A 21628-nucleotide genomic window follows, 5' to 3' on the forward strand; every position below is an offset into this window, starting at 1 on the left:
ATACATGCATAGTTTTTTTATAACAAATTTTACAAGAACATTTTAAAGACCCCTTATATATACATTTTTTGATTATGGTAACTCCCATACTTATAAAGAAACATTTTTGCTCAAAGAGGACATAGAAAAAAATTATGTAGCTATGAAATAGTTTATTTCAACATATTAAGCCAAAAAATAACAAAACAACTCCTTTCTTTGGATGAAACCCAAATTCTGTACAAGCAGAGTAGGCTTGACTAATTAGATATTTTAACAAAAAAAGCATTTAGCTACATCACACCTAAATAAGCTTTTCACATATACAGTGGATAACAAATAATTTTGTTAAATAACCAGATATTTGAAAAAATCAAAATGTTGCCTCAAAAGAGTTAAGTACACAAGTTAACAGTATTGGGAATCTTTACTGCACCTAAGAATAAAAAGCCATTCTCAGCCCTCCATTTTTCACATTTTCTTTAACAGAACATCTGTATTTGAAGAACTAACTTCTTTCTTCTAAGATCCTCCTTCAGATCAGTAGCTGTTTACAAAATAGCAGAACCATTTAAAGGGAAAAGGAAAAAATAAAAACAAACCATAACAAAAATAGAATAAAAGGAAATGGTGAGGAACAAAGACAATAGATTTCACTTCTGTGTCACCATCCGAGATTCTGCTGGGGAAGATTCCCTGAGGCGGCAGACAGGTCCCTCGGCTGGGTTCAAAACACAATCCCTGACTATAGGACTGCTGGGCCTTCACGCAGCCCATCAGCAGCGTCATCATGGAAAACCAGCTGGGCCAGGCAGCCTCCAGCTTCACCTACTACAAAGGAAATGTGGGAATTCTATGACAGTGATTGCTAAAGTGTAAAAATGCAAAATTCTGAATATTAAATACGTTGTTACAGATGTAAACTGCCATGTCTTCTCAATCATCACCTTCTCCATGCACAAAGGAAAAATAAAGCAGAAAGCCCTAGATGCTCCAAAATGAGACAACTATAAAAGTTTCATATATCGGCACCTGGCTAGGATCAGCTTACACTGCAAGAATAATTATTATTGTATATAATTGGACAGAAAAACCCAGCACTGTATCAAGCTGTCTTCCCAAGTCCTCCCAGGCCATAATTCTATGAGCTACAATAGAAAAATTTTAGCAAATGGAGCCTATCATGGAACTGTAAGTTCTTATATTTCTATATAATTAACCTTAGTTACTATAGCAATGATTTAAATATGAGTGCTTAAAAAAGAGAAAACAGGCCGGTGCTGCGGCTCACTAGGCTAATCCTCCGCCTAGCGGCGCCGGCACACCGAGTTCTAGTCCCGGTCAGGGCGCCGGATTCTGTCCTGGTTGCCCCTCTTCCAGGCCAGCCCTCTGCTGTGGCCAGGGAGTGCAGTGGAGGATGGCCCAGGTGCTTGGGCCCTGCACCCCATGGGAGACCAGGAAAAGCACCTGGCTCCTGGCTCCTGCCATCGGATCAGCGCGGTGCGCCGGCCGCAGCGCACCGGCTGCGGCGGCCATTGGAGGGTGAACCAACAGCAAAGGAAGACCTTTTTCTCTGTCTCTCTCTCTCTCACTGTCCACTCTGCCTGTCAAAAAAAAAGAGAAAACAGTTGTACACATGCTTTTTTTTTCTTTACCTGTGAGATAATATTAAAAAGAGATTCCACAGCTGATTAAGAACTAAGAATTACAGTGTCAAACATCATAAATAAATGTGCAACCTGGAAGCCCAGAAAAGGTAGAGAACACTAACCGTAACAAACCAGTGTATTAAAATCCAGTATTTTATATTAAGACGTCTTCATCCAAATGCAGTTAGGTTTATCACTACTATAAATAAGCCTCACATTAAGGCACCTGTCATGATCTATGAGACAGATTTAGATTCAAAACAAAAGGAATATGCTCTATAAAATTTTTCTTCCATTGTGATCTTATTACAGAAATTGGCAGAGTTGTTTTTTTTTTAACATGCTTTTTTTTTTTTTTTTTTTACTTGAAAGACAAAGCAAGAAAGATTGACAGACAAATACCTCTACTGTCCACTGGTTCACTCACCAAATGCCCACAACAGTCAGGGCTGGACCAGGCCAAAGCCAGGAGCCAGGAACTCAATTCAGCTCTCTAATATGCACGGCAGCAATCTAAGTACTTAAGTCACCGTCTGCTGCCCTCCCAGGATAGGTAGTAGCAGGAAGCTGGATTGGAGGCAGAGCAGGGACCTGAACCAGGCACTCTGATATGGGATGCAGGTGTTCTAAGCAGCATCATAACTGCTGTGTCAGACGCCTGCCCTTGGATATCATCAATTTTAAATGTTAAGTTTTTGTATGGCAGTAGATAAGTATCTTTGAACTTATCACCTGGATATAATTCAAAAAGTTTCTGTGTATTTTGATACTTTAAAGTTTCATATACATTAATGCTGTGATACTATATGATATTCTAATTAATGAGGGAATAGCCAAAAATCAAATCAAGATGGATGGCAAAGAACTAACTAGATAAGACATGACAACCTCAACACAAAATTATACAGCAGGGGCAGTAACTACGAGATCTTGGCCAAGTCCTTTAACTTCTGTGAGCCTCACTCTCTCCATCTGTGATATTGTGACAAGAGCTGTTCTTCAGGTTCATAAGGCTATTGTGAGAGAAAGTGAAATGTAAAAACACCAGCCCTGAACACACAGACAGTGCAATCGTACACCAAACAGTGCTGGTTTCTGATATTTTCTCTAATAACTAGGTAGGCTCTCCTTTCGCATTCACTTGAGAATTCCCAGTTTTGGTCAATTAGATAATTGCAGAAAAAATGAAAAAAAAAAAAAAAAACCTCTCACCAAGAGAAAACCTCTACATTTTAACTTCCAGAACTTTATAAAGTAGAGTTTGCTGCAAGTGGGGAATCCTTGCTTAATGGGACCTCATCATACTTCCTAAAATTAAAGAGGGACAGACTTCTCAGAAACCTTGGTTCCTGGCCTCCCCTCAGTCTCTTCGAGAGACCCCTATCACCCTTACCATCTGCTACCCAGCAACACGCATAGTTCCACTAGAAAAACTCTCTTGGGCCAACACTGTGGCATAGGGGAAAAAGTCACCGCCTGCAGCGAGGGCATCCCACAAAGAGACCAGTTTGAGTCCCGACTGTTCCACTTCTGATCCAGCTCCCTGCTTAACAGCCTGGGAAAAGCAACAGAAGATGGCCAAAGTACTTGGGTTCCTGCTATCTACATGGGAGGCCTGGAAGAAGCTCCTGGCTCCTAGCTTCAGCCTGGCCCAGCCTTGGTCATTTGGCCACCTGGGGAGTGAACCAGAGGATGGAAGATCTCTCTCTCTGTCTGTCTCTCCCTCTCTTTTTCTCTCTGTAACTCTTTCATATAAATAAATAAATCTTTTTAAAAAAATAAAAAGAAAAACTCTCTTTTAACAGTGTAAAAGAGTTTTAAGGAGATAAACTAAGAAACAAAGCCAAAGCCAATCACAGGCACATTCCTCAGCTTGGCATAAAATTTGGAACAGTTTAATAACCCCTACCGTGTTCTTTCTTTCTTGGTCCATAAGCCCTTCCTCTATGTATAATGGGTGCTTGATCAGCGTTCCCCATCCTACGTTCTGAACAACACCAGCAGGATAAGATGTTAACAGGTGAAAAGCATATCTGTGTTAAGAAAGTCTGGAATAGCAGGTTAACATACGTTTACTGCAGAATTTCTCAGTCTTTAATGTACTAATTGTACATTGAACTGGAATGGCGCACATAGCATTTGCAAACTCATTTGACCACTAAATTCCTTTATTTCCCACAAAGTATCCAGAAGGGCTAATAGCTCTGAGAATACTCTAGGAAACACTGTTCTAGCCGATGCATCCCAGGACTAAACATCACAGAGCTAAGTCTGCCAATAGTGAACATTTATAATTTCCAAAGAATTATTTTGTTTATAAGGCCAATTGCCATGAAAACCTTATGGATTCTTTGAAAGTATCCTTCCCAAAGCAACAGAGAACTTAATTTCTTTCTGGGAAATTCAAAGAAGTTATTTCTCACATTAATGAGAATTACCTTCCTTTTAAGGAAATCCTTATACTCTTCTCCCAAATATTGAAAATGCAAAGGTCCACTAAATCTTAGATCTTAGACCACAACTACTTTAAGGAGATAAGAGCATTTTGTCACAACATTACTGTAATTAACACTATTAATAACCACAATAATGAGAAATGGTGGTGGTTGTGGTATTTTTCCATCTTAATTCTCATATCCACATTGCACTTTTAAGACCTACTATTAGACCCATTTAAAAGATAAAAACACTGAGACAGAAAAACTGACTTGCCAAGGGTCACACAAAGGAATAAGGACAGGATTTCAAATGCATATCTGACCCTTCACCCCATGCTGTCAATCACCATACAATGCCATCTTATATTCCGGTGAATATAGGTCACATCCTTGCTGTTACACAGGAAGATCACAAGTGTCTTGATATAAAGCAAACATGACTGAAGTTTGGTTTGCATTTCCTTTTTAAGCAAATCCCCACCCCCTTAAAGGAGATATTTCAGGTTTGGTTGGGGGGGGTGGGGAGCAGAGGGAACCAGGGTGCTGTTTACCAATGATGGATTCAGAGTTTTAAAATAGGAGAGGGTTTTAAAAATCTGCGTCTAAGGTGAAGACATTATCTGTGGTTTCCGCCATAACTGCAAAACGCTGATACTCTGAAACTCGTTTCTCAAAGAAATTTGTTTTCCCTTCTAAAGAAATGTTTTCCATGAAATCAAAAGGATTTTCTGCCTGGAAAACCTGAAAAGAAAAGAGAGATTATTGGACAATCTAAAGAAGCCAAAAAGTATCCCACAAGGAGAACAAAGACCACAAAACACGGAGCTCAGGTCTCCTGACACCTATCTGGTCACCCACAGGCCTGCATCAGGCCTTACCGGCACTCAAGGCAGATGCAGTCTACATGACGTGGTTACCTACATGGTCACCCCCACAAGAAGCTACACTAGCATCTCGGGTCCTCGAAGAAACAGAATGAAGAGCATTTTTTCAAGAAAAGAAATATTTAATATTAACCAAATGAAAATGTTTTCACACCGTGAGAAATCCACTAGACCACAGAGACTACAGGCATTTTTCATGTTTATTACTATTAGGTAGTCACGGATCTATAATATCACAAAACATTGAACTACAGACAATGTCCTGTGCTCCTAAATATGCTTCCTCATTCATTAGAGAATAATCAACAAACGGTCACTAAGGGGCCATGATCACGCTGCCCAGAGTGACTACATGTCTCCAAGCAAATGCGGGGCAAAGGCCAACAAGCTTTCTTACTGCTTCTGAACTCCAGCCGCAGATCTGACGGTACAGCTTGATGGAAACTGTGGAATATTTCCGTGATTAACAGAGGGGCACTGAAAGAGATCTGCTGAATTTACGAGGATCCCAGCAGGAATTATGAACACTCCAGCTAAGAATCTGTTCTAATAACCTGATTTTTAAAATCGCAGAAGATCCAAACAGACAGACACTCCTTCAACGAAGATATACTCACACACAAGGTCAACAGGCACAGGAAAAGTGCTTAATAGCATTAGCCAGGAGGAAAATGCAAAGCAAGATTAAATTGTGATGCCACTTACACCCACTGTGGCTATAACAGGTGTTGGTACGAATGTGAAGTTGGGGCCTTCACAAACCAGTGGCAATGTAAAATCGTGCAGCCACTTTGGAAGACAGTCTGGCTGTTCTTCTAGAGATTAAACATGGAGTTACTATGTGACCCTGCAATTTCAACTTAGATCCATGGCCAAGAAAAATGAAAACAGCCGCCCACACAAAAACTTGTACACTGAAGTTCATAGCAGGATTATTCATAATAGCCTAAAAGTGGAAATAACCCAAATGTCCAGCAATTGATGAATGCATAAATAAATTTTGGTATACCCATACAAGAGAGTATTATTTAGCCATGAAAAAAACACCGGGGCTGGGGCCGTCACTGTGGTATAGAGAGTAAAGCTCTGCCTGGGCTGCAGGCATCCCATACGGGTGCCAGTCTGTGCCTCGGCTGCTCCACTTCCGATCTAGCTCCCTGGTAATGAGCCTGTGCAGCCACATGGGAGACCACAATGAAGCCCCTGACTCCTAGTTTTGGCCTGGCCCAGCCCCAGCCACCGCAGCTATTTCAGGAGTACACCAGCAGATGAAAGATCTCTCTGCTGTCTCTGTCTCTCTCTCTCTCTCCCTCTCTCTTTGTAATTCTCTCAAAACAAATTTTAAAAATCTGTATTAAAAAAATACTAAAGCATGCTACAACGTGAATGAGCCCTGAAAACATACTCAAGAAGGAAGAAAGCCACAAAAGACAATGCTATTATATGATTCCATTTTTATGATATGGAAAATATAAAGACCAGGCAAATCCATAGAGACTGAAATTAGATTAGTAGCTGCCTAGGGATGGGAGGAGTGAAAGGAAAAGAGGAGTGAGTGACAACAGAGAATTTCCTTTCAGAGTGATAAAAATTTTCAGAAACAGTTGGTTTACTATGTTCAACAACTTTGTGAACTTTTGTAAAAACCAATGAACTGTACATTTTTACTGGGCAAATTGCATCCTATGTGATTTCTTTCTTAATAAAGCTTTAAATATAGGGGCCAGTGCTGTGGTGTAGTGGGTAAAGCCACCATATGCAGTGCTGGCATCCCATTTGGGTGCTGGTTCGAGTCCTGGCTGCTCCACATCTGATCCAGCACTCTGCTATGGCCTGGGAAAGCAGTGGAAGATGGCTCAAGTCCTTGGGCCTCTGCACCCATGTGGGAGACCTGCAAGAAGCTCCTGGCTCCTGGCTTTGGATCCGCACAGCTCTGGCCATTGTGGCCATATGGGGAGTGAACCAGTGGATGGAAGACCTATCTTTTTCTGTCTCTCTCTGCCTCTATTTCTCTCTCTGTGTAACTCTGATGTTCAAATAAATAAATAACTTTTAAACAAAAAAGCTTTAGAGATATATGACTATCTCCAAAGGAAAAGTTCATATGCTGTATATGGCGGAGTTCTGGAACTCAGTGAAATTGTTAGAAACTATGTGTTAAGAATGACTGAAAATCTGAACTACATTTTACAAGATACAATGGAAAGAGCTCTGGGCCAACAGCCATAGAATCACTGGATTTCGGAACAATAGATCTTTCAGAAAAATCAGATCCCAATCATGTGCAGCACAGGCAAGGAAATCAAGACCAAATTGAATTAAGTAGCTTGTGCCTGAAACCTAAGAGCACTCAAATGCATACTGACTAATCTCAAAGCCAAAGAGAAGCTGATGACATCATTAATGTGAGTCCTATTTAAGAATCTGTAAAATTTAAATAATCTGTTTAGCGAAACATATCATAGCAATAATTCTTTTCCTAGCTCCTTGGGTTTAAAGTTCAGTTCAAATATTTTAAATTGCCATCTTTTTTTTTTAACACATTTATTTATTTATTTATTTATTTACTTGAGAGGTAGAGTTACAGACAGAGAGAGAAAGAGACAGAGAAAAAGGTCTTCCATCCGCTGGTTCACTCCCCAAACAGCTGTAATAGCTGGAGCTGGGCCAGTCTGAAGCCAGGAGTCAGGAGCTTCTTCCGGGCCTCCAACATGGGTGCAGGGCCATCTTCTATTGCTTTCCCAGGCCACAGCAGAGAGTTGGATCGATTCTGTCTTGTTTTCTTACGCACACATTCAAGGCCATAATTGCCGAGGATCTCTCTAACTGTATTCTAAAGGTTCCGATATATAGTAAGACCACTGTAATTTAGTTTATACTTTCAGTAAGTTATATTTTATTTTTAATCTCATTTTAAAGGTTTTCTCAACTTCTAAGTAGTCTAAATTTGGCAATTTTGCTATGAATTTCTAATTTTATGACATTAAAATAAACCTTTTAAAAACAACAAAAAGAAATAAATGAGTAAAAAATTAATGTTAAAAAATTATATGTAAAAAAGTACTGCAAATGCTTTTTGTAAAATATATCCTAGGGGTATTACCTGGCTATAACATTTAATTAGTAGTAACACAGTTATAAAAATCTTACCTTTGAGAATCCAAGTTCCATGAGTAACCTGTCAGCTACAAACTCAATGTACTGCTTCATCAAAATACAGTTCATTCCAATGAGGCCAACCGGCAAGGCTTCTGTTAAAAACTCCTGAAAGGGAAACAAAAACAGAGTAAAGTATAGAGATAAAAAAATAATAAGTACGCATTTTCCAAAAAGAAAGATTTTGCTTTTATTTTCTAAGACACTGATCTTGTTCAAGGAAAGCACTATGGATAAACTGTTTCGATGTGGCACATGAGGTCCATTTGCTTAAAAATATATGGGATATTACTATGCATATTCTTTCACATTCTCAAAGAGCCAAAATAAATAGAAACTACCGAATTACTGGATTTTTAAAAGTAGTGCATGTAGGACCTGGATTCATTTTTTTTTTCATTAGAAAAAGATGTTTTATCTTGAAAAATTTACAAAGATTCACTAAAGTTCATCAGCATGGGGAACATCACTAAGGAAAGGAGTTGAGAAAGCTCAATTAACAAAGACAGGACCAAAATAAACAAACAAAAAGAGCAGATCTGGGGGTTGGGAGGTAAATGAAACTCCAACTACCCTGAAAGACAGTGATAAAGTGTTAATAGAGGAAAAATAAAACCATATTAATTATTTGGATTTAGTTTTTAAAACAATTAAAGATTCCAAAATGTATCTTATGCCATTCCCCCATCAATATGAAAAACAATGCAGTAATGTTAAACTATGCAGTGTTTAAAAAATATTCTATTTCCAAACTAGTACTTTAGAATGATTAAAAACACAACCTGAGTAGAGCACCTAGCCCTTTCTAGTCACTAATCCAGTTACTTATTTGTTCTTTTTTTTTTTTTAAAGGTTTATTTATTTGTTTGAAAGGCAGAGCTATAGAGAGGCAGAGGCAGAGAGAGAGAAAGAGACAGAGAATCTTCCATCTGCTGGTTCATTCCCCAATTGGCCAAAAAGCTGGAGCCATGCTGATCTGAAGCCAGGAGCCAGGAGCTTCTTCCAAGTCTCCCACGTGGGTGCAAGGGGCCCATCGTGGACTTGGGCCATCTTCTATAGTTTTCCTAGGCCATAGAAGAGAGCTGGATGGGAAGTGGAGCAGCTGGGTCTCAAATTGGCACCCATATGGGATGCTGGCACTGCAGGCAGCGGCTTTACCACTACACCACAGCGCCAGCCCCTACTTATTTGTTCTGTAAACATTTTGTGCATGCTTCAGCTAGGTACCTGTTAGGTTACTGAGAATACAAAATAAACAAGCAAAAATATCACTGCCCTCTATTAGCTAAAAACCTAAAAATGTAAAGATACAATAAAGTTTGTTATGGCATGAAATTTGACAGATAGATCAACGAGACAGAAAAACAGGCCTGGGACAGATTTTAGTGTACTTAAAACCTTAATATAATCATATAATAGACTGACTTATAAAAAATTATCTCAAAAATAAATAAATAAAATATAAAGTTTGGGAAAAAAGGCTGACTTACAAACCAAATTATAAACTGACTTACAGTAATTGCAATACATCACATATTCGTACCATCAAGGCTAACCATATAAAATTGCCAGTTTCCCCTTTAGTTTCCCCATGGAAAAGTAATGCTGCTTGCTCACTGCCCCGACCTGCAAGCAGCAGGCCCACGAGTTTCAGTACCCATTTGGACTTTCACAGAGGTGTCAGCATCGAAAGCTACCAGTTTGTGGTACTGTCATCCGGTATGTGCAAGGTACTGGCACCATCTTCATCAGGTGATGGCCTGGAGGCGAGGCCACCAGAAGGCGTTCCTATTTCAGTTCCCTGTGGTACTTTGCTCCTGGGTTTCAGCCACAAAGCACCAATGACAGTGAGGCTGAGTGTCCTCAGCTCTTGTGTGACCATCGAATGGCCTCACAGGACTTCCATGGCACTTACTCACATTGTACAAGGTGTGGGCAGCTTCCACATGACAGTCGTGGGATCCAGCTGCCTAAAAGGACCAAGGGGCTGAGGCCATGGCCCAGTGGGTAAAGCTGAAGCCTGTGGCGCCAGCATCCCATATGGATGCCAGTTCAAGTCCCAGCTGCTTCACTTCCGATCCAGCTTTCTGCCAATGCCTGGGAAAGCAGCAGAAGATGGTCCAAGTGCTTGGGCCTCTGCAACCACCTGGGAGACTAGAAGAAGCTCCTGGCTCCTGGCTTTGGACTGGCACAGCTCTGGCCAATGCAGCCAGTTGGGGAGTGAACCAGTGGATGCAAGACCTTTCTCTTTCTCCACCTCTCAAATAAATAAATAAATAAACGAATAAATAAATAAATAAATCAGGAGGAAGAGAAGGGGGGGAGGGAGGGAGAAAGGAAGGAAAAGGCCAAACTCCACCCAAAGAGGAGGAGGCAGCGATGGAGTCAGCCAGATGGGGAGGTGGAATGCAACCTGAGCAGTATGGAAATCACCGAGGAGCTGGCCACACTTCCACTGAGCAGCACAGAGAAGAGCGACGGCGTGGCAGCAGCTGGTCCCGGCACGCCCAGATGACTACAAGTGCACCAACCACCAGCTACGCAACAACACCCATGGGTTGGTAGGGCCCCCTACCGAGAGGCCTGGCCGCAATGCAGCTCCTGTACAGGGAGCACACTGCCAAGATCCGAGCCATGGAGGCTGTGGTACCACTGAGCTTCGACAAGCACTGTGCAGGAAGCTGCCTGAGTACTGGCCCCACGGTCCCTGCACGTTCTAAGCCCCGGCTCAGGGATCCCAGGGGATGCTTTCTGAACAGGGTCCCCAGTCTCACCCCCCTCCTTTCGAGTAGCCTCTCTTCAACTCAGCTTCTAGACATTCTCGGGGAAAGAGGCATTAGACTGAGTACAAGCAGGTTCACCAAAGTCCCCGCGAGCCATCAGCAGGGGACTGTAACCCCGAGAGAGTCAGCAGGAGTATACTGTGGCCAACTGGAGAATTGCTCTCTCGACATAGAGCAGTACTTCTACATAACAAGGACTTTTGACATTGTCCATAACAGTATTCATTCATTAAAGGGCTTGCCCAGAAAAAAATAAAATAAAATTGCTACAAAATGACAATTTCCTGATTAACCTAACACAATGGTACAAATATCAGGGGAAAAACAAACAAACAAAAACGTGCTACCTGCAGGGACTTTGCTTACCTGCTCAATTTCGACAGCATTAACAATGATCTCTCTGACCCTCTCTTCTGAAGGCTTATTTACTAAATACTGAAACATCAGGCAAGCAAAGTCACAGTGAAGTCCCTAAAACAGAAAACAAATGACACTGCCAATGAACTTTTAACCATCCATTTGCACACAATCATGTATAGAACATTATAAAAATTTGTTTCTAGGAATGTGTCATAGAATTTCTTAAAATGAAACAAGAATTAATAGGGTTAAGAACTTATTTCCTTCAAATATCATTAAATGCCAACCTAATGCCAACAAATCTTGGTTCATCAATATTAAAGAAGAATTAACTTACAAACAAAAACCTACAAACAAAAGCATTTTGAAAAGGAAAACAAAGAAAGAAGAGCCAAAATAAAAACTCATCAATTTTTTTAAAAGATTTATTTTTTTTATTTTTGAAACTCAGAGTTACAGAGAGAAAAAGAGAGACAAAGAGAGTGAGTTCTTCCATTCACTGGTTCACTCCTCAGACGGCCACAACAGCCAGCACTGGGCCAGGCTGAAGGAAGGAGCCAGGTGCTTCACCCAGGTCTCACGCATGGGTGGCAGAGGCCCAAACACTTGGGCTATCTTCTACTTTTCCCAGGCCATTAGTAGGGAGTTGGATCAGAAGTGGAGCAGCAGGGACATGAACCAGTACCCTGGTAGGATGCCCGTGACACAGGTGGCAGCTTTACTCATTATACCACAATGGGGGTCCCAAAAACTCATCAATTTTTAAATGCCAAAAAAATTAAAGAATGACTGACAAATATTAGGTAGTATTAAAAGGACAGAGATTTTTTTAAAAAGGTCAGAGATTTTAAAAAGATAGTATTTATATTAAATAAGAATAGCTCAAGATAAAAATGAATTCAGCACCATCTGAGTCCATATACAACAGACATGGCATTGCAGACAACTCAGCCACAAAGACCCCTGAGAAAAAAATAGTGATGCAAATTTAATAAATGCTACAGAATATTAAGTAACTAGAAAACAGGCCAGGCAGATTCAACCTACAGTAACCAGGACTCCAAAGCATAGAACAGATGATATAAAGCTGAAAATCAAAAGGACAGAAGAAAATTTTCAAAAATTCAAAACAAAAAAGATAATGAGGCCAGATATAAGATGATGGGATTCCCAAGAAAATTAACATAGACTCACGTCATGGTAGAGTTAATTAATATTTCTGAACTACAAAGAAAAACAAATCCTTTTATAGGTAACCAAAGGGAAGAGTGCGGAAAGTACAGTTTAAAGGATCACAAATCAGAATTACTTGGGTTTTTCTAAATGAATTAACAAAAACCAAAAGAGGATTCAAAGAGAAGATCCTCAAATTAAAGATTGTATTGAAAAGATTATTTACCTAAAATTCATTTTAAAAAACTCTCTTTGAACAGCTAATGCAAAAAAGTTTGCTAATGAACCATTTTTCCAAGATTTGTCTCCAGGGTACAATTCAAATTACCAACGGCAGAATGTCAAATAAACCGCTGAAAGATGTTAAAGAAAGTGTTGATTAGAATCAACAGAGAGAGGCCAGCAGTGTGGCGCAGCAGGTAAAGCCACCGCCTGCAGTGCCGGCACCCCATATGGGCACTGGTTCCAGTCCCGGCTGCTCCACTTCTGATCCAGCTCTCTGCTATGGTCTGGAAAGCAGTAGAAGATGGTCCAATGCCTTGGGCACGGGCACCTGCACCTGCGTGAGAGACCCGGCGGAAGCTCCTGGCTCCTGGCTTTGGATCAGCACAGCTCCGGCTGTTGCAGTCAAAGTGAACCAGCGGATGGAAGATCTCTCTCTCTCTCTCTGCCTCTCCTCTCTCTGTGTAACTCTGACTTTCAAATAAATAAATCTTTAAAAGAAAAAAAAAAGAATCAACAGAGAGCTACCTAATCCACAGAAAAGGTAGGCATGAATCATTGTTAAATCAATAAATGAATAAAATTAATTTAAGTTTTAAAGAATTTTCAATCAAAACCTCAGTAAGATTGTTTTTGATTCAAAAATCAAACTGGAATAATAATTGAGCAGAACCTTGTAGGAACAATTTAAAAAGGAAAGTTTTGAAATTTATCCTAACAATTATTAAAACATAAAACTGCAGCAATTAAAATAGTTTGTTACAGCACAAAATCTGACAGGCCACGAGGCAGGAGAAATAGCATATAACAGATTTTAGAACAGTAAGACTTTTACATTTAATAAAGAGGACAGTGCAGGGACCAGTGTGGTGGTGCAATGGGTTAAGCCTCTGCCTGCAAAGCCAGTACACATATGGGCACCATTTGAGTCTTGGCTGCTCCATTTCCAATCCAGCTCCCTGATAATGCACCAGGAAAAGCAGCAAAAGATGGCCCAAGTTGTTGGGCCCCTGCACCAACATGGGAGACCTGGATGGAGTTTCTGGCTCCTGGCTTCAGCTTGGCCCAGTGCTGGCTGCTGAAGCCACTTGGGGAGTGAACCAGCATATGGAAGATCTGTGTGTGTATGCATGTGTGCATGCGTGTGTGTGTGTGTGTGTGTGTGTGTGTCCCTCTCTCTTAGAAATAAGTTGAGGAGTCAAGATCATTAGTACAATCAATGTGAACTGATTGGCTGTAATGGGCTAAACCAATGAGAACAGAAAGGTAAGATAGACCAAGTCTCTGCTCTGAGGAGCACAGGATCTAGCAAAGAGGAGAGCAAGCGAACTGCAATATATATCATGGGCTAAAGAGTTTTCATTTTCAATCAGAAACATAAAAGAAAGAGTGGGGCATTTTATCTACTTGTGTCTGAAGAGTTCTGAATTGCCTTTCGTGGGGAAAAATGAAGGGAAGACAGGGAGGGCACGCGGCAGCGAGCATGCTGTGCACTGCATGTGGTCTGTCTGCCACAGGTTCCTGCGCTGGAGGCTGGGTGCCCAGTGTGGTGATGTGCAGGCGGTGGAACCTTTGAGAGATGCGGCCTAGTGGAAGGTAATTAGGTCATGGAGGTCCCACACTCATGAATGGATTAGTGCTGTCTGGCAGAAGTGGGTCAGGTCTCCGTGACTGAAACAGTTAACTAAAGAGCATGCTGTGAAACTGTAAAGCCATCCTGCGTGCTTGGTTTCCTCTGCACATGGCGGTTCCCTTTCTGCTCCTCCACAAGCAAGGGAGGTCCTTGCTGCAGGCTGGCACCAGGCTGTGTGGACTCCCAGGCACCAAAATCATAAGCCAAATAAACCTCTTGTAATATATATTACCCAACCTTGAGTGTTCTGTTATAGCAACACAAAATGGATTAACACAGGAAACAATATTTAGTTATTGATGGATGTGGCTGAAAAAGAAAAGAAGTGGAGCCAGTGCACCAGGTAAAGCCACCGCCTGTTAGGCCAGCATCCCATATGAGTGCTGGTGCATATCCTGGCTGCTCCACTTCCAAATTAATAGCCTGAGAAAAGCAGCAGCAGATGGCCCAAGTGCTGGGGCCTCTGACATCCACATGGGAAACCTGGATGAAGTTCCTGGCTTCTGGCTTTGGCCTGGTCCAGCCCTAGCCATTGTGGCCATCTGGGGAGTGAACCAGCAGATGAAGATCTGTCTGTCCCTTTCTCTGTAACTCTTTCAAATACATAAATAAATATTTCTTTTTTAAAAAAAAAAGGACCAATCTATTTTTCTCCCTCTCTTTTTTTAGAAACATTCTATTTAGTAAGTATAAATTTTATGAGTACATCTTTAAGAATACAGTGATTCTTCCCACCATACCTGCCCTCCTAGCCCTACTTCCTCCTCCCTTTCCCATTTACAGTCTCATTCTCCATTCATTTTCGATTAACTTTATACACAGAAGACCAACTCTATACTAAGTAAAGATTTCAACTATTTGCATGCACACACACATACACACAAATATAAAAACTGCTTGAGAAGAAGTTTTACAGTTAAATCTCATAGTATGATTCATTGAGGACAGAGGTCCTGCATGGGGAGTAAGTGCGCAGTGACTCCTGCTGTTAATTTAACAATTAACAATCTTATGTATGATGTCAGTGACCACCCAAGGCTCTTGCCATGAGCTGCCTAGGCTATGGAAACCTTTTGAGTCCACAAACTTCGTCAGTATTTAGGCAGGGCCATACGCAAAGTGGAAGTTCTCTCCTCCCTTCAGAGAAAAGTACCTCCTTCTTTGATGGCCACTTCTTTCCACTGGGGTCTCATTCACGGAGATCCTTCCTGGAGGACATTTTTTTTGGCCACAGTATCTTGGCTTTCCATTAAAGAACCAATCTAAAACGACTCCCAGATTTCAAACTGGATGACTGGATAAATGAATAATCCCAAGAGACAGGGAAAACAGAAGGAAAAACATGTCTTGGGTTTTACATGGTAAGTTTGATTTCTGAAATACTAGGTTTCTTAGGCCTTCCAGGAGAAAAAGTCTAACATGCACTTGGATATACCAATATGGATTTGGAGTTTGGGAAAAAATACTTGGGATAAAGACAAATTTGGGTGTGCCAGCACTGTGACATAACAGGTGAAGCCTCTGCCTGCAGTGCTGGCATCCTATATGGGCACCAGTTCATGTCATAGCTGCTCCACTTCCAGCTCCCTGCTAATGGCCTGGGAAAAGCAGTGGAAGATGGTCCAAGTGCTTGGGCCCCTGCACCCACACGGGCGACCCGGAGGAAGCTCTTGGCTCCTGACTTTGGCCTGGCCCAGCCCCAGCCATTGCAGCCATTTGGGGAGTGGTCCAATGGACAATGGATGAAAGACCTCTCTCTCTCTTTCTCTCTCCCTCTCCCTCTCCCTCTTCTTCTCTGTGACTCTGACTTTCAAGTAGATAAATAAATCTTTTCTTTTTTTAAAGAAAGTCAAATTTGGGAAAGCTGTAAGCATTTAGATAACAGTTTATTCCATGGGATAAATAAGATCAGCCAGAAGGTTACACACAGAAAAGGAGTGAAGCCAAGGCAGGAATTCAGGAGGACACAGAGAGATAAGGGTGAGCAGAGGAGACTGAGGAAGAATGGTTAGAGACACAGGAGGAAAATGCAGTGTCTTCAATTTTCTTTTAATTACCAGGATACTTGTATCACCATAAGCATTTTCCAGGGGAAAGATAAATAAATGAACACCAAATATGAATTCAAACATAACAATAACAGAAAAAAAACACTTCACCCTTACTTCATCTCTGCTGATGAGCTCATTGGAAAAAGTGAGTCCAGGCATCAGACCTCTCTTCTTTAGCCAGAATATAGCAGCAAAAGATCCCGAGAAGAAAATCCCTTCTACAGCAGCAAAGGCCACCACCCTTTCCCCTGGGAGACATGAAATAGTTGCACTTTCTGAAATATCATATACGACAGACATTTGCAGGTTTATAGAGCTACAGCTTTATTTGCACAATACCACAGCTATTTTGCTAAGAGACAAAATTAGTAAGTTAGTTCCATGGCCAAGAGTCTTCAGAGGAGGCACTGTTCCACCTCTCCCTAACACAGCGGGAAGTGGGGTCCTGTAGACTCGGTGTCCGGATAACAAATGGCCCTGCATACTCTGAAAGAAGAGGCTAGCCTGCGTACCACACATGCCTGTGGGTGCAAGGACATACATGTGTGTGCACATACATATTGTGTCTAAGAGTGGAAAGTAAAAGGCAGACTTTACCACAAATGTCTGCTTCTGGGAGGAGGGAAGGTTGCTGAGCCTTATTTTTAGAGACCTATGCTACCCTACAGACTAGTTGAAAATATTGCCGGGCCGGCGCCGTGGTTCAATAGGCTAATCCTCCGCCTTGCGGCGCCGGCACACCGGGTTCTAGTCCCGGTCGGGGCACCGGATTCTGTCCCGGTTGCCCCTCTTCCAGACCAGCTCTCTGCTGTGGCCAGGGAGTGCAGTGGAGGATGGCCCAAGTGCTTGGGCCCTGCACCCGCATGGGAGACCAAGAGAAGCACCTGGCTCCTGCCTTCGGATCAGCGCAATGCGCCGGCTGCAGCAGCCATTGGAGGGTGAACCAACAGCAAAAAGGAAGACCTTTCTCTCTGTCTCTCTCTCACTGTCTACTCTGCCTGTCAAAAAAAAAAAATATTGCCGTGCATCTATAATTGAAAAAATAGATAAACCCAAGCAAAGACATCTACTGGATAAAATGTCTCATCATATAAGCAAAAAATGATTGTCTCCTGCTAAACACAGAACGGCCGACTTGAAAGGTTACTCACTGTTAGGAGAACTCTGTAGAAGCCCATCCCCTAAAACGTCTACACTGGCATCATATCTGAACCGCTATCTTTATTAGATGATTATAGTTTAACCCAAAAGTATTTGCATGGCCCTGATGTCACCACACCACACATGCCCAAGAGAAGTATTTTTCTTCTATACATGTAAAAGGAGAGAGTTGGTCTGTCTAAGACTGTGAGATAAAGACAGCTTAGTGTGTGTAAGAGCTACAAACCTTTCACAGATGACATGGTAGTTTATATCTCAGTAACTGCAGGTACTTAACAAATGTGCCCTGAAGGGCACAATGGAAACTATACAGTAAGAACTAAATGATAAAAGACATTAAAATCCATTTCTATGGAAACTATAAAATTTTGACACAGAAACTGAATATAGTTTCTAGAACAAGTATAATTAATTATATTTAAATTTAAAAAGGAAGATGACTAAGTTTAAGTATTTCTGGTTATCTCTGAGTAATGCTTTGGTTTGTCTTTCTTTTCCCTGATTATTTTAAACCCTATCAGATACATAGATTATATCAAATACTTAGTCATTCAAATTGTCTATTAATAGCTGAAAATATAATAACTATAAAAAAGTTTTATCAACTTAACGTATACCTTACTATGTTTTCATTTTACTAATAAAACAGTGGATAGTTATAACGGATACATTTCTTGACATTAAGGTTATGTTCTAGATAATTATCTGTAAGGTAACTAGACTATAATTAAAATAGAAACATTGTGAGAAGGGGAAAATGCTATGTTAATTGTTCTATGCATTCATGTGAATATTAAACAACAAAAATTTTGACAAATAGTTATGGAAGGCTATTCTTTGTTGGAGAGGGTTAAAGAATTACTAAGGGGTAATTTTACACATTTTTTGAGAATAATCCTATATGTGAACTAAAAACAGACTTACAGTTAACTCATCTAAAAACCATAATAAACATAACGGTCTCATGACTTGTTTTAGAAAAGGGAAAGACGCACTTTTAAGATACAGCTGCTCTTTATAATGCAAGGCACTAACATTGCATAACAAGTTTTTTTTTTTTTTTGCGTTTTCAAATGCAGTTTCATTACATATGGAAAGGTTCAATCTATACAATTGTTTTAAAGTTCTTTAAGGATATTTTAAAATGAAACGGAATGTCTGAATTTTTTAAAACTATGCAAGTATATAATTAAAAATTTTAGCACTACAGAGATTGAATCTTCCTGTCACATATAAACTTTAAAACAACTAATACTTTTTTCAATGCATATTGTTGGCCTCTCTTTAGCTAAAAACTAAAGAATTATAGGAACCTGAATGCAAGGCAACAGCAGTTGTTTTACTGGGTCCTACTTGGTGTAGGAGGCACGGAGAAGTCACCAAAACCGAGAGGCAGAGCCCTAAGCCAGATGCAAGAGCTGCCTTCGTCAGTCCCAGGACAAAGATCTGGCCCCGGAAGGCTGCAGGTGGCCGGGGAGGTTCATGAGTCCGCTCCTCCTGCTGCTTAAAGGAAGTATAACCGGCAAAGCGAGGGGGTATTTCCACGCTACTGGCTTTCGGCGCCACCCCCAATGCGCTCCTCACTCCTTTCCCCTTCCCTTCTTACTCTGCTCCCCACGTATCCCACTCCCCTAGGTCACTACTCAGAGCGAGTTCTCTCCTCTGAGACCCTGAGTCGGAACCCTGAGCGGAGGTGCCTGGGGATGAAGCAGCAAGGCTAACTGAAGCCCGGTGGCTGCATGCTGCCTGCGCTCTACCTGTCCTCCTTCTTTTCACCTTGACTTTCTCCGGTGCTGTCACGGAACACCTGCCTCCCGTGCCCCATCGTGGTTTCCCACCAGTGCCTAGCCATGCGAACATTTTCAACACTGGCCTATTTCCCTTCTTTTTTTGTCTCGAGCCCATTTTCCCCAAAGTGTGCTTCCCAAATCATTTATCTGCAAGAGAACCAGTTTAGTGTAAACTGCAGATTCTTCAGCCCCACCTGGATTCTCCAGGGTTTTTCCACAAATTCTCTGGATGATTTTTTTTTAATTTATTTATTTTTATTTGAAAGTCAGAGTTACACAGGGAAAAGAGAGGCAGAGAGAGAGAGAGAGAGAGAGGTCTTCCATCCGATGGTTCACTCCCTAATTGGCTGCAATGGCCGGAGCTGCACTGATCCAAAGCCAGGAGCTTCTTCTGTGGGTCTCCCATGTGGGTGCAGGGGCCCAAGGACTTGGGCCATCCTCAACTGCTTTCCCAGGCCATAGCAGAGAGCTGGATTGGAAGAGGAGCAGCCGGGACTAGAACCGGCGCCCATATGCGATGCCAACGCTTCAGGCCAGGGGGTTAACTTGCTGGGTCACAGTGCCAGCCCCTCTGAATTATTTTTATGCACATTGAAAACCACTGTGTTTCTCACTCTTGAACTGAAAGCAATGCAAACATATTTCTCCCCTGGTGTACTACACACTGGCCCATACTTGCAGTGTCACTGGCTCTCTGGTGTGCTCCAGGAGTCCCTGAGTGCCACAGAACAAGAAGATCTGTGAAGTCAAAAATATTTTCATGGGGCTGGCATCGTGGCACAATAAGTTAAGTTGCCATGTGCAATGCCAGCATCCCATACTGAATCTTGGTTAGAGTCTTGGCTGCCCTGCTTCTCAGTTAGCCTCCAGTTAATGCCCCTGGGAAGGCAGTGGATGAGGCTCAAGTACTTGGACCCCTTACACTCATGTAGGAGACCCACATGGAATTCCTTACTCCTGGCTGTTGCAGCCATTTGGAGAGTGAAGCTGTAGATGGAAAATCTCTTGCTCTCGCTCTTGCTCTCACTCTGCCTTTCAAATAAATAAATCTTCAAAAAAATTGTTCATAATAACACTGGAATAGTATTTATTTTACTACCAATCTTTCATGAGTGCTTGGTGTTATTTTCCACAGGCTACATGACAAATCCACAATAATCTGAAAAGCTTACTAAAAGACTCCTCTCTTTTCTAACTACATATTTGAATGAAATTGAATTTTCTTCATGTACTTTAACCAAAATAACATAACTGCAGCAAACTGAATGCAAAAGCAGATAGGATAATCCAGCTTTCTCTAATAAGTCAGACAGCAAAAAGCTTTGTGAAAATATAAAAGCATGCTATGCTCACTTTTTGGAAAATGTAGGGTTTTCAAAAATAAAAATGTACAATTTATGTTAAAATGTAATGGGCTAATTATTGTTATTTTAAAGTAAACCAATAACTATTTTAATCTCAGTTTTAATTTCTAATATGGAAATATCAATAGACATAATTTATAAAAATAAAAGTACTTTGGAGTTCTCAGTGACTTTTAACAGTGCAAAGAGACTAGAGAATAAAAATTTTGAGATGTGCTTCCCTACATAATGAATAAAACCAGGAAGTAGAGTAAAATTTATGAAACAGATAAGAATAATATACATACTTATTCAAAGAAATATATCAATATTTTCATTAAGTTTAAATATTTATTGAGCAACTACTTTGTAATAGATACAGTCTTAATCACTTCCTTTAAAAACTGTTACGGGTGGAAGGCATTTGGCTTGACTGGTAAGACACCAGCTAGGAATACCTGCATCCCGAATGGAGTACCTGGGTTCAAGTCCAGGCTCCGATTCCAGCTTCCTGCTAATGTGTGCCCTGGGAGGCAGCAGTAGATGACTCAAGTAGTAGAGTCTCTGCCACCCACATGGGGGACCTGGATTGAGTTCCTAGCTCCTGGCTTCAGCCCAGCCCACCCTTGCCCCTTGTGGGCTTTGAGAGCAAGTCAACGGATGAAAGCTCTGTCACTCACTCTCCTTCTCTGTTCTCTCTTTATCTCTATAATAAATAAATAAAATATATATTTTAATAATAAGTAAAAATAAATGTTCTGGGATCTCAACACATCTGTAAAGGTGCTTCAATTCAATTTTTGTGTGTGTGTAAAATATAAGCCCGTTACCGCAAAATGTCTCTTGTTCTGGTTGAGTGCACTAATCTTTAGTTTTTTAGAATCTAGATATTTGTCCACCAAAAATATTACGATTGACTTGTTTAAAATTTCTAAAGAACAAAAACAAAACAAAATAAAAACCAATGGAAAAAAAGAAAAAAAAATTCTAAAATAAATATTCTTAA

The 21628-nt window shown here is 41.0% G+C and overlaps 1 protein-coding gene across 8 annotated transcripts in view; it reads right to left on the bottom strand.

Moving 5' to 3' along the window:
- The window catches only part of RRM2B (ribonucleotide reductase regulatory TP53 inducible subunit M2B), a 92490-nt gene that overhangs the window by 52119 nt on the left and 18743 nt on the right, over window positions 1-21628 (bottom strand). For 3 of the 8 annotated variants that reach the window (XM_070075379.1, XM_008255804.4, XM_070075378.1), the window contains exons 6-9: window positions 16443-16576; window positions 11256-11360; window positions 8101-8214; window positions 133-4807 (exon numbers count right to left, since the gene is read on the bottom strand). In XM_070075379.1, coding sequence (XP_069931480.1) covers window positions 4655-4807; window positions 8101-8214; window positions 11256-11360; window positions 16443-16576 — 506 coding nt within the window. In that variant the 3' untranslated portion in view covers window positions 133-4654. Of the gene's footprint in view, window positions 1-132; window positions 4808-7477; window positions 7784-8100; window positions 8215-11255; window positions 11361-16442; window positions 16577-21628 lie in introns of those variants that run through there. The other 5 variants (XR_011389281.1, XR_011389282.1, XM_008255805.4 and 2 more) reach the window with 3 other exon arrangements.

This window comes from Oryctolagus cuniculus, chromosome 6, assembly GCF_964237555.1.
Source record: "Oryctolagus cuniculus chromosome 6, mOryCun1.1, whole genome shotgun sequence".
NCBI lineage: Eukaryota > Metazoa > Chordata > Mammalia > Lagomorpha > Leporidae > Oryctolagus > Oryctolagus cuniculus.